General features: G+C 52.2%; 2 protein-coding genes across 2 annotated transcripts in view; one reads left to right on the forward strand and one right to left on the reverse strand.

The window, feature by feature from the left end:
* Positions 1-13,926, forward strand: part of LOC137537252 (uncharacterized) — a 1,269,057-nt gene that overhangs the window by 232,660 nt on the left and 1,022,471 nt on the right. The gene's annotated exons all lie outside the window — the stretch shown is intronic.
* LOC137535876 (uncharacterized) lies at positions 9,230-11,857 on the reverse strand. Its single transcript, XM_068257754.1, has 2 exons — positions 11,765-11,857; positions 9,230-9,964 (listed from the first exon to the last, which is right to left on the reverse strand). The coding sequence occupies exon 2, from the start codon at positions 9,869-9,871 to the stop codon at positions 9,230-9,232; it is 642 nt and encodes a 213-aa protein (XP_068113855.1). The 5' UTR covers positions 9,872-9,964; positions 11,765-11,857.

A 13,926-nucleotide genomic window follows, 5' to 3' on the forward strand; every position in this document is an offset into this window, starting at 1 on the left:
GGAGGAGACAGGCAGTGGGTGCAGGGTAGTAAAGCAAGCCTGTCATACTGAGGAGATGGGAAGATCAGGCAGTGGGTGCAGGGTAGTAAAGCAAGCCTGACATACTGAGGTGATGGGAGGAGTCAGGCAGTGGGTGCAGGGCACTAAAGCAAACCTGACATACTGAGGTGATTGGAGGAGTCAGGCAGTGGGTGCAGGGCACTAAAGCAAGCCTGACATACTGAGGTGATGGGAGGAGTCAGGCAGTGGGTGCAGGGCACTAAAGCAAGCCTGACATACTGAGATGATGGGAGGAGTCAGGCAGTGGGTGCAGGGTAGTAAAGCAAGCCTGACATACTGAGGTGATGGGAGGACTCAGGCAGTGGGTGCAGGGTAGTAAAGTAAGCCTGAAATACTGAGGTGATGTGAGGAGTCAGGCAGTGGGTGCAGGGCACTAAAGCAAGCCTGACAGACTGAGGTGATGGGACGAGTCAGGCAGTGGGGGTAGGGTAGTAAAGCAAGCCTGACATACTGAGGTGAAGGGAGGAGTCAGGCAGTGGGTGCAAGGCACTAAAGCAAGCTGACATACTGAGGTGAGGGGAGGAGTTAGGCAGTGGGGGTAGGGTAGTAAAGCAGGCCTGATATACCGAGGTGATGGGAGGAGTCAGGCAGTGGGTGCAGGGTAGTAAAGCATGCCTGACATACTGAGGTGATGGGAGGAGTCAGGCAGTGGGTGCAGAGCACTAAAGCAAGCCTGACATACTGAGGTGATGGGAGGAGTCAGGCAGTGGGTGCAGGGTAGTAAAGCAAGCCTGACATACCGAGGTGATGGGAGGAGTCAGGCAGTGGTTGCAGGGCACTAAAGCAAGCCTGACATACTGAGGTGATGGGAGGAGTCAGGCAGTGGGTGCAGGGCACTGAAGCAAGCCTGACATACTGAGGTGATGTGAGGAGTCAGGCAGTGGGTGCAGGGCACTAAAGCAAGCCTGACATACTGAGGTGATGTGAGGAGTCAGGCAGTGGGTGCAGGGCACTGAAGCAAGCCTGACATAGTGAGGTGATGTGAGGAGTCAGGCAGTGGGTGCAGGGCACTAAAGCAAGCCTGACTTACTGAGGTGATGGGAAGAGTCAGGCAGTGGGTGCAGGGTAGTAAAGCAATTCTGACATACTGAGGTGATGGGAGGAGTCAGGCAGTGGGTGCAGGGTAGTAAAGCAAGCCTGACATACTGACGTGATGGGAGGAGTCAGGCAGTGGGAGCAGGGTAGTAAAGCAAGCCTGACATACTGAGGTGATGGAAGGAGTCAGGCAGTGGGGGCAGGGCACTAAAGGAAGCCTGACATACCCAGGTGATGGGAGGAGTCAGGCAGTGGGTACAGTGTAGTAAAGCATGCCTGACATACTGAGGTGATGGGAGGAGTCAGGCAGTGGGTGCAGGGCACTAAAGCAAGCCTGACTTACTGAGGTGATGGGAGGAGTCAGGCAGTGGGTGCAGGGTAGTAAAGCAAGCCTGACATACTGAGGTGATGAGAGCAGTCAGGCAGTGGGTGCAGGGTAGTAAAGCAAGCCTGACATACTGAGGTGATGAGAGGAGTCAGGCAGTGGGTGCAGGGTAGTAAAGCAAGCCAGACATACTGAGGTGATGGGAGGAGTCAGGCAGTGGGTGCAGGGTAGTAAAGCAAGCCTGACATACTGAGGTGATGGGAGGAGTCAGGCAGTGGGTGCAGGGTAGTAAAGCAAGCCTGACATACTGAGGTGATGGGAGGAGTCTGGCAGTGGGTGCAGGGCAGTAAAGCAAGCCTGACATACCCAGGTGATGGGAGGAGTCAGGCAGTGGGGGCAGGGCAGTAAAGCAAGCCTGACATACCCAGGTGATGGGAGGAGTCAGGCAGTGGGTGCAGGGCACTAAAGCAAGCCTGACATACTGAGGTGATGGGAGGAGTCAGGCCGTGGGTACAGGGTAGTAAAGCAAGCCTGACATACCCAGGTGATGGGAGGAGTCAGGCAGTGGGTGCAGGATAGTAAAGCAAGCCTGACATACTGAGGTGATGGGAGGAGTCAGGCAATGGGTGCAGGGTAGTAAAGCAAGCCTGACATACTGAGGTGATGGGAGGAGTCAGGCAGTGGGGGCAGGGTAGTAAAGCAATCCTGACATACTGAGGTGATGGGAGGAGTCAGGCAGTGGGGGCAGGGTAGTAAAGCAAGCCTGACATACTGACGTGATGGGAGGAGTCAGGCAGTGGGTGCAGGGTAGTAAAGCAAGCCTGACATACTGACGTGATGGGAGGAGTCAGGCAGTGGGGGCAGGGCAGTAAAGCAAGCCCGACATACTGAGGTGATGGGAAGAGTCAGGCAGTGGGTGCAGGGTAGTAAAGCAAGCCTGATATACTGAGGTGATGGGAGGAGTCAGGCAGTGGGTGCAGGGTACTAAAGTAAGCCTGAAATACTGAGGTGATGGGAGGAGTCAGGCAGTGGGTGCATGGTAGTACAGTAAGCCTGACATACTGAGGTGATGGGAGGAGTCAGGCAGTGGGTGCAGGGCACTAAAGCAAGCCTGACATACTGAGGTGATGGGAGGAGTCAGGCAGTGGGTGCAGGGTAGTAAAGCAAGCCTGACATACTGAGGTGATGGGAGGAGTCAGGCAGTGGGGGCAGGGTAGTAAAGCAAGCCTGACATACCGAGGTGATGGGAGGAGTCAGGCAGTGGGTGCAGGGTAGTAAAGCAAGCCTGACATACTGAGGTGATGGGAGGAGCCAGGCAGTGGGTGTAGGGTAGTAAAGCAAGCCTGACATACTGAGGTGATGGGAGGAGTCAGGCAATGGGTGCAGGGTAGTAAAGCAAGGCTGATATACTGAGGTGATGGGAGGAGACAGGCAGTGGGTGCAGGGTAGTAAAGCAAGCCTGTCATACTGAGGAGATGGGAAGATCAGGCAGTGAGGGCAGGGTAGTAAAGCAAGCCTGATATACTGAGGTGATGGGTGGAGTCAGGCAGTGGGTGCAGGGTAGTAAAGCAAGCCTGACATACTGAGGTGATGGGAGGAGTCAGGCAGTGGGGGCAGGGTAGTAAAGCAATCCTGACATACTGAGGTGATGGGAGGAGTCAGGCAGTGGGGGCAGGGTAGTAAAGGAAGCCTGACATACTGAGGTGATGGGAGGAGTCAGGCAGTGGGGGCAGGGTAGTAAAGCAAGCCTGACATACTGAGGTGATGGGAGGAGTCAGGCAGTGGGTGCAGGGTAGTAAAGCAAGCCTGACATACTGAGGTGATAGGAAGAGTCAGGCAGTGGGTGCAGGGTAGTAAAGCAAGCCTGACATACTGAGGTGATGGGAGGAGTCAGGCAGTGGGTGCAGTGCAGTAAAGCAAGCCTGACATACTGAGGTGATGGGAGGAGTCAGGCAGTGAGTGCAGGGCACTAAAGCAAGCCTGACATACTGAGGTGATGGGAGGAGTCAGGCAGTGGGTGCAGGGCACTAAAGCAAGCCTGACATACTGAGGTGATGGGAGGAGTCAGGTAGTGAGTGCAGGGCACTAAAGCAAGCCTGACATACTGAGGTGATGGGAGGAGCCAGGCAGTGGGTGCAGGGCACTAAAGCAAGCCTGACATACTGAGGTGATGGGAAGAGTCAGGCAGTGGGTGCAGGGCACTAAAGCAAGCCCGACATACTGAGGTGATGGGAGGAGTCAGACAGTGGGTGCAGGGCACTAAACTAAGCCGACATACTATGGTGATTGGAGGAGTAAGGCAGTGGGTGCAGGGTAGTAAAGCAAGCCTGACACACTGAGGTAATGGGAGGAGTCAGGCAGTGGGTGCAGGGTAGTAAAGCAAGCCTGACATACTGAGGTGATGGGAGGAGTCAGGCAGTGGGTGCAGGGTAGAAAAGCAAGCCTGACATACCGAGGTGATGGGAGGAGTCAGGCAGTGGGTGCAGGGTAGTAAAGCAAGCCTGACATACTGAGGTGATGGGAGGAGTAAGGCACTGGGTGCAGGGTAGTAAAGTAAGCCTGACATACTGAGGTGATGGGAGGAGTCAGGAAGTGGGTGCAGGGTAGTAAAGTAAGCCTGACATACTGAGGTGATGGGAGGAGTCAGGAAGTGGGTGCAGGGTAGTAAAGCAAGCCTGACATACTGAGGTGATGGGAGGAGTCAGGCAGTGGGTGCAGGGTAGTAAAGCAAGCCTGACATACCGAGGTGATGGGAGGAGTCAGGCAGTGGTTGCAGGGCACTAAACCAAGCCTGACATACTGAGGTGATGGGAGGACTTAGGCAGTGGGTGCAGGGTAGTAAAGCAAGCCTGACATACTGAGGTGATGGGAGGAGTCAGGCAGTGGGCGCAGGGCACTAAAGCAAGCCTGACATACTGACGTGATGGGAGGAGTCAGGCAGTGGGTGCAGGGTAGTAAAGCAAGCCTGACATACTGAGGTGATGAGAGGAGTCAGGCAGTGGGTACAGGGCAGTAAAGCAAGCCTGACATACTGAGGTGATGAGAGGAGTCAGGCAGTGGGTGCATGGCTCTAAAGCAAGCCTGACATACTGAGGTGATGAGAGGAGTCAGGCAGTGGGTGCAGGGCTCTAAAGCAAGCCTGACATACTGAGGTGATGAGAGGAGTCAGGCAGTGGGTGCAGGGCACTAAAGCAAGCCTGACATAGTGAGGTGATGTGAGGAGTCAGGCAGTGGGTGCAGGGCACTAAAGCAAGCCTGACTTACTGAGGTGATGGGAAGAGTCAGGCAGTGGGTGCAGGGTAGTAAAGCAAGCCTGACATACTGACGTGATGGGAGGAGTCAGGCAGTGGGTGCAGGGTAGTAAAGCAAGCCTGACATACTGACGTGATGGGAGGAGTCAGGCAGTGGGGGCAGGGCAGTAAAGCAAGCCCGACATACTGAGGTGATGGGAAGAGTCAGGCAGTGGGTGCAGGGTAGTAAAGCAAGCCTGATATACTGAGGTGATGGGAGGAGTCAGGCAGTGGGTGCAGGGCACTAAAGCAAGCCTGACATACTGAGGTGATGGGAGGAGTCAGGCAGTGGGTGCAGGGTAGTAAAGCAAGCCTGACATACTGAGGTGATGGGAGGAGTCAGGCAGTGGGTGCAGGGTAGTAAAGCAAGCCTGACATACTGAGGTGATGGGAGGAGTCAGGCAGTGGGGGCAGGGTAGTAAAGCAAGCCTGACATACCGAGGTGATGGGAGGAGTCAGGCAGTGGGTGCAGGGTAGTAAAGCAAGCCTGACATACTGAGGTGATGGGAGGAGCCAGGCAGTGGGTGTAGGGTAGTAAAGCAAGCCTGACATACTGAGGTGATGGGAGGAGTCAGGCAATGGGTGCAGGGTAGTAAAGCAAGGCTGATATACTGAGGTGATGGGAGGAGACAGGCAGTGGGTGCAGGGTAGTAAAGCAAGCCTGTCATACTGAGGAGATGGGAAGATCAGGCAGTGGGTGCAGGGTAGTAAAGCAAGCCTGACATACTGAGGTGATGGGAGGAGTCAGGCAGTGGGTGCAGGGCACTAAAGCAAACCTGACATACTGAGGTGATTGGAGGAGTCAGGCAGTGGGTGCAGGGCACTAAAGCAAGCCTGACATACTGAGGTGATGGGAGGAGTCAGGCAGTGGGTGCAGGGCACTAAAGCAAGCCTGACATACTGAGATGATGGGAGGAGTCAGGCAGTGGGTGCAGGGTAGTAAAGCAAGCCTGACATACTGAGGTGATGGGAGGACTCAGGCAGTGGGTGCAGGGTAGTAAAGTAAGCCTGAAATACTGAGGTGATGTGAGGAGTCAGGCAGTGGGTGCAGGGCACTAAAGCAAGCCTGACAGACTGAGGTGATGGGACGAGTCAGGCAGTGGGGGTAGGGTAGTAAAGCAAGCCTGACATACTGAGGTGAAGGGAGGAGTCAGGCAGTGGGTGCAAGGCACTAAAGCAAGCTGACATACTGAGGTCAGGGGAGGAGTTAGGCAGTGGGGGTAGGGTAGTAAAGCAGGCCTGATATACCGAGGTGATGGGAGGAGTCAGGCAGTGGGTGCAGGGTAGTAAAGCATGCCTGACATACTGAGGTGATGGGAGGAGTCAGGCAGTGGGTGCAGAGCACTAAAGCAAGCCTGACAGACTGAGGTGATGGGACGAGTCAGGCAGTGGGGGTAGGGTAGTAAAGCAAGCCTGACATACTGAGGTGAAGGGAGGAGTCAGGCAGTGGGTGCAAGGCACTAAAGCAAGCTGACATACTGAGGTGAGGGGAGGAGTTAGGCAGTGGGGGTAGGGTAGTAAAGCAAGCCTGACATACTGAGGTGTTGTGAGGAGTCAGGCAGTAGGTGCAGGGCACTAAAGCAAGCCTGACATACTGAGGTGATGGGAGGAGTCAGGCAGTGGGGGTAGGGTAGTAAAGCAAGCCTGACATACTGAGGTGAAGGGAGGAGTCAGGCAGTGGGTGCAGGGTAGTAAAGCAAGCCTGACATACTGAGGTGATGGGAGGAGTCAGGCAGTGGGTGCAGGGCACTAAGGCAAGCCTGACATACCGAGGTGATAGGAGGAGTCAGGCAGTGGGTGCAGGGTAGTAAAGCAAGCCTGACATAGTGAGGTGATGGGAGGAGTCTGGCAGTGGGTGCAGGGTAGTAAAGCAAGCCTGACATACTGAGGTGATGGGAGGAGTCAGGCAGTGGGTGCAGGGCACTAAAGCAAGCCTGACATACTGAGGTGATGTGAAGAGTCAGGCAGTGGGTGCAGGGCACTAAAGCAATCCTGACATACTGAGGTGATGGGAGGAGTCAGGCAGTGGGTGCAGGGCACTAAGGCAAGCCTGACATACCCAGGTGATGGGAGGAGTCAGGCAGTGGGTGCAGTGTAGTAAAGCAAGCCTGACATACTGAGGTGATGGGAGGAGTCAGGCAGTGGGTGCATGGTAGTAAAGCAAGCCTGACATACTGAGGTGATGAGAGGAGTCAGGCAGTGGGTACAGGGCACTAAAGCAAGCCTGTCATACTGAGGTGATGTGAGGAGTCAGGCAGTGGGTGCAGGGTAGTAAAGCATGCCTGACATACTGAGGTGATGGGAGGAGTCAGGCAGTGGGGGCAGAGCACTAAAGCAAGCCTGACTTACTGAGGTGATGGGAGGAGTCTGGCAGTGGGTGCAGGGCAGTAAAGCAAGCCTGACATACCCAGGTGATGGGAGGAGTCAGGCAGTGGGTGCAGGGTAGTAAAGCAAGCCTGACATACTGAGGTGATGGGAGGAGTCAGGCAGTGGGTGCAGGGCAGTAAAGCAAGCCTGACATACCCAGGTGATGGGAGGAGTCAGACAGTGGGTGCAGGGGACTAAAGCAAGCCTGACATAGTGAGGTGATGGGAGGAGTCTGGCAGTGGGTGCAGGGCAGTAAAGCAAGCCTGACATACCCAGGTGATGGGAGGAGTCAGGCAGTGGGTGCAGGGTAGTAAAGCAAGCCTGACATACTGAGGTGATGGGAGGAGTCAGGCAGTGGGGGTAGGGTAGTAAAGCAAGCCTGACATACTGAGGTGATGGGAGGAGTCAGGCAGTAGGTGCAGGGCACTAAAGCAAGCCTGACATACTGAGGTGATGTGAGGAGTCAGGCAGTGGGTGCAGGGTAGTAAAGCAAGCCTGACATACTGAGGTGATGGGAGGAGTCAGGCAGTGGGGGTAGGGTAGTAAAGCAAGCCTGACATACCGAGGTGATGGGAGGAGTCAGGCAGTGGGTGCAGGGTAGTAAAGCAAGCCTGACATACTGAGGTGATGGGAGGAGTCAGGCAGTGGGTGCAGGGTAGTAAAGCAAGCCTGACATACTGAGGTGATGGGAGGAGTCAGGCAGTGGGGGCAGGGTAGTAAAGCAAGCCTGACATACTGAGGTGATGGGAGGAGTCAGGCAGTGGGGGCAGGGTAGTAAAGCAAGCCTGACATACTGAGGTGATGGGAGGAGTCAGGCAGTGGGGGCAGGGTAGTAAAGCAAGCCTGACATACTGAGGTGATGGGAGGAGTCAGGCAGTGGGTGCAGGGCAGTAAAGCAAGCCTGACATACCCAGGTGATGGGAGGAGTCAGGCAGTGGGTGCAGGGTAGTAAAGCAAGCCTGACATAGTGAGGTGATGGGAGGAGTCAGGCAGTGGGTGTAGGGCAGTAAAGCAAGCCTGACATACCCAGGTGATGGGAGGAGTTAGGCAGTGGGTGCAGGGCACTAAATCCTGACAGCCATTTCACACTGGCGGCCGCTTCTTCCTAGACTGGGTCGCGGTACAGCCGTAATTCTGGGTATTTAAACCCAGTGCTGCATACTTACAGGTAGCTGAAATCACAGTACTTCACCTCTGGGCTTAAAGAGAATCTGTATTGTTAAAATCGCACAAAAGTAAACATACCAGTGCGTTAGGGGACATCTCCTATTACCCTCTGTCACAATTTCGCCGTTCCCCGCCGCATTAAAAGTGGTTAAAAACAGTTTTAAAAAGTTTGTTTATAAACAAACAAAATGGCCACCAAAACAGGAAGTAGGTTGATGTACAGTATGTCCACATATAGAAAATACATCCATACACAAGCAGGCTGTATACAGCATTCCTTTTGAATCTCAAGAGATCATTTGTGTGTTTCTTTCCCCCCTGAGGGGGGAGTGCATAGCAGAACCACAACACTGAAGAACTTGGCAGCCTTCCAGACACAGGCTGACAAGTCTGACAAGGGAAAGATACATTGATTTATTACAGAGACTGTGATAGTACAAAGTGCTGCAGTAAGCCAGAACACATTAGAATAGCTTTTGGAACTTGTAGGATGATAAAAAACAGGATGCAATTTTTGTTACGGAGTCTCTTTAAGGCTGTGCTTCTCAGCTGTGTCAGACACACAGGAAGCACTGAGATGCAGGCAATTCCCTATAGTGTCCTTGGTTGCCAAGCAACCAGGGATCACACTAAGGGGGCAGAAGGCATATACATATGGGCATCAGCGACGGAACTATATTAGCAGAAATGTAACACTTTATTAGTTCAATCAGCACTGCTGACACTAGCAAAAGGCCCCCGCTAAAGTCTCAGAGAAAAACAGGGCAGTCCAGTGTGAGAGAATAAAGAGACCTTTCTCTTCCTCAGGGTGTCTGTACTGCTATTGTTAGCAAGCTGTCACCATATATATTCATAAAAGATAGATTTTTGCCATCTACAGTATAACTAACATGAGCACATAGCATAAACCCTAATATCGCCAGTCTGTGAGCAGTGACAGTCATACCAGCCATATAAATATACATTACTCTATATTTACTGCTGATTACTCACCTGTTCTGCCCTCTGTAACACTGTCCTCCTCTTTACTTGTCCTCATCCTGTCACCCTCCTCCATAGACTGCTGATCACTCCTCACATACGTCTCCTCTTCTTCCTCTTTACTTCTCCTCATCATGTCACCCTCCTCCATAGACTGCTGATCACTCCTCATATACGTCTCTTCTTCTTCCTCTCTACTTGTCCTCATCAGGTCACCCTCCTCCATAGACTGCTGATCACTCCTCACATATGTCTCTTCTTCATCTTTACGTGTCCCCATCATGTCACCCTCCTCCATAGACTGCTGATCACTCCTCACATACGTCTCTTCTTCCTCTTTACTTGTCCTCATCCTGTCACCACCCTCTATAGACAGCTGATCACTCCTCACATACGTCTCTTCTTCCTCTTTACTTGTCCTCATCATGTCACCATCCTCCATATACTTCTGATCACTCCTCACAAATGTCTCTTCTTCCTCTTTACTTGTCCTCATCATGTCACCATCCTCCATAGACTGCTGATCACTCCTCACATACATCTCTTCTTCCTCTTTACTTGTCCTCATCATGTCACCCTCCTCCATAGACTGCTGATCACTCCTCACATATGTCTCTTCTTCTTCCTCTTTACTTGTCCCCATCATGTCACCCTCCACCACACACTGCTGATCACTCCTCACATATGTCTCTTCTTCTTCCTCTTTAACCACAATGCTTCCATGTATAAGTTCTCCACACTAAGTGCACAAAATGAGAGATAATGTAAAATGTGAACACAGAAAACAACATACACAGGAAAAAAGAACGTGTCATGGTTTGGAGCAGGGGCGTTGCTAGCCCCAAAGATCAGTGGCACGTGCCCTGGATCTATTTTGGGGTGCCCTGAATGTCCCTCAGGCACAATAGAGGCACCACAGCACCCAGCATGGCAATGCACAGTACCTAGCATGCCCCACAGAGGCACCACAGCACCCAGCATGGCAATACAGCACCCAGCAATGGGAGGGGGGGGGTGCTGGTTGCCTCTATGTGGGCATTTTGGGTGCTGTGATGCCTCTATGGGGCTTGCAGGGAGCTGTGGATTCTCTATGGGGGCATGCTGGGAGTTGTGGTGCCTCAATGGGAGGCCCATGGGAGCAGGAGAGGGGGTCCATTAGAAGGTCAGGGAATGCTATGGACGAACTGGCAGCAGAGGAGCTCACCAGCAACAGAAAGCCAGACCAGCCAGCACAGAAGCCAGGTAACTGCCTAATTATGTTTAAAGTCCCTTAAAGTGAACCTTAAGTCAGGAAAAAAAAATGAGTTTTACTCACCTGGGGCTTCTACCAGCCCCCTGCAGCAGTCCTGTGCCCTCGCAGACCCTCACTAATCCTCTGGTCCCCCGCTGCCAGCTAGTTCTGCTTCTACCAGCCCCCTGCAGCTGTCCTGTGCCCTCGCAGCCACTCACTAATCCTCTGGTCCCCCGCTGCCAGCTAGTTCTGCTTCTACCAGCCCCCTGCAGCAGTCCTGTGCCCTCGCAGCCCCTCACTAATCCTCTGGTCCCCGCTGCCAGCTAGTTTCGTTTTTGCCGACAGGCCCGTCAGGACTGGCCACGCGTAGCTTTTTCCGCATTCGCGACTGCAATTAGCGCTATTGCGGGCCGCAATGCGTACAAAAATACGCGTTGCCGCATATCTATGCGTGCGTAATGCGGCAACGCGTATTTTCGTACGCGTTGCGGCCCGCAATAGCGCTAATTACAGTCGGGAATGCGGAAAAAGCTACGCGTGGCCAGTCCTGACGGGCCTGTCGGCAAAAACGGAACTAGCTGGCAGAGGGGGACCAGAGGATTAGTGAGGGTCTGCGAGGGCACAGGACTGCTGCAGGGGGCTGGTAGAAGCCCCAGGTGAGTAAAACTCATTTTTTTTTCTGGCTTAAATGTCTCTTTAACTGAGGGGGGGGGGGGGGGAAGAGTTTAACTTATCTGGGGCTTTTACCGGCCCCCTGCAGACATCCTGTGCCCGCATCGGGGACAAGCCAGTCCCCCGCAGCGAGCTAGTTTCGTTGCAATCACCGTACTGCACATGCGCAGGAAGGCGACGGGAGCGTGATCAAGGACAAGTGCAGCCAGAGCCGTGCAGGCACACTGGTCCGGTGACTGGCCAGTCACTGGAAACAAAACTAGCTCACTGTGGGGGACCGGAGGATCAGTTTCTCCCGGTGCCGGCACAGGAGGTCTGCAGGGGTCAGGTAGAAGCCCCAGGTAATTTAAACTCCTCCCCCCTCAGTTAAGGTTCCCTTTAAGTGACACTGCCTATTGAAGTGATATGCTGTTTTTTTTGTATTAATGGAGAGGGGACTTCATCCAACATTTTGCTGGCAGGCCTACTTAGACCGCTGTTAAGTTCATGTAAATTTGGTTCCACCCATGACCACACCTACATTCTGGTGTATGGCCACACCCATTTTTCATCTGGAGCGCCCAAAAGTGCCCCAGATCTCTTAGGATCTTGGCAACGCCCCTGGTGGAGTTTCTGGGGACCCTCAGCCCCACCTACCTGATAATGGTGGGGGATGGTGTGATCTTCCTGTGGACAATCCAGGGGATAAAGAGGACCTGTACATCTCTCTGGTGGGTTTCTGTTACTGGAGACATCTGTAGGAAACACACACACTGACTGAATACATTGTCTCTATGTGTTTATCAGATGATGGGGGATCTAGGTGGGCAATCCTGGGAATAAAGAGGACCTGTGCATCTCTCTGGTGGGTTTCTGTTACTGGATACATCTGTAGGAAACACACACACTGGCTGAATACATTGTCTCTATGTGTTTATCAGATGATGGGGGATCTAGGTGGGCAATCCTGGGAATAAAGAGGACCTGTACATCTCTCTGGTAGGTTGCTGTTACTGGATACAGCTGCAGGAAACACACACACTGACTGAATACATTGTCTCTATGTGATTATCAGATGATGGGGGATCTAGGTGGGCAATGCTGGGAATAAAGAGGACCTGTACATCTCTCTGGTGGGTTTCTGTTACTGGATACATCTGTAGGAAACACACACACTGACTGAATACATTGTCTCTATGTGTTTATCAGATGATAGGGATCTAGGTGGGCAATCCTGGGAATAAAGAGGACCTGTACATCTCTCTGGTGGGTTTCTGTTACTGGATACATCTGTAGGAAACACACACACTGACTGAATACATTGTCTCTATGTGTTTATCAGATGATGGGGGATCTAGGTGGACAATCCCGGGAATAAAGAGGACCTGTACATCTCTCTGGTGGGTTTCTGTTACTGGATACATCTGTAGGAAACACACACACTGACTGAATACATGGTCTCTATGTGTTTATCAGATGATGGGGGATCTAGGTGGACAATCCTGGGAATAAAGAGGACCTGTACATCTCTCTGGTGGGTTCCTGTTACTGGATACATCTGTAGGAAACACACACACTGGCTGAATACATTGTCTCTATGTGTTTATCAGATGATGGGGGATCTAGGTGGACAATCCTGGGAATAAAGAGGACCTGTACATCTCTCTGGTGGGTTTCTGTTACTGGATACATCTGTAGGAAACACACACACTGACTGAATACATTGTCTCTATGTGATTATCAGATGATGGGGGATCTAGGTGGACAATCCTGGGAATAAAGAGGACCTGTACATCTCTCTGGTGGGTTTCTGTTACTGGATACATCTGTAGGAAACACACACACTGACTGAATACATTGTCTATGTGTTTATCAGATGATGGGGGATCTAGGTGGACAGTCCTGGGAATAAAGAGGACCTGTACATCTCTCTGGTGGGTTTCTGTTACTGGATACAGATGTAGGAAACACACACACTGACTGAATACATTGTCTCTATGTGATTATCAGATGATGGGGGATCTAGGTGGACAATCCTGGGAATAAAGAGGACCTGTACATCTCTCTGGTGGGTTTCTGTTACTGGATACATCTGTAGGAAACACACACACTGACTGAATACATTGTCTCTATGTGATTATCAGATGATGGGGGATCTAGGTGGACAATCCTGGGAATAAAGAGGACCTGTACATCTCTCTGGTGGGTTTCTGTTACTGGATACATCTGTAGGAAACACACACACTGACTGAATACATTGTCTATGTGTTTATCAGATGATGGGGGATCTAGGTGGACAGTCCTGGGAATAAAGAGGACCTGTACATCTCTCTGGTGGGTTTCTGTTACTGGATACACCTGTAGGAAACACACACACTGACTGAATACATTGTCTCTATGTGATTATCAGATGATGGGGGATCTAGGCGGACAATCCTGGGAATAAAGAGGACCTGTACATCTCTCTGGTGGGTTTCTGTTACTGGATACATCTGCAGGAAACACACACACTGACTGAATACATTGTCTCTATGTGTTTATCAGATGATGGGGGATCTAGGTGGACAATCCTGGGAATAAAGAGGACCTGTACATCTCTCTGGTGGGTTTCTGTTACTGGATACATCTGTAGGAAACACACACACTGACTGAATACATTGTCTCTATGTGATTATCAGATGATGGGGGATCTAGGTGGACAATCCCAGGAATAAAGAGGACCTGTACATCTCTCTGGTGGGTTGGGGCGGAGCCAGGCAGCACGCTGACAATCCGGAAGTAAGGCAAACCAGGAAGGACGGAGCACCTCGTATCCGTGG

This window comes from Hyperolius riggenbachi, chromosome 10, assembly GCF_040937935.1.
Source record: "Hyperolius riggenbachi isolate aHypRig1 chromosome 10, aHypRig1.pri, whole genome shotgun sequence".
Classification (NCBI taxonomy): Eukaryota; Metazoa; Chordata; class Amphibia; order Anura; family Hyperoliidae; genus Hyperolius; species Hyperolius riggenbachi.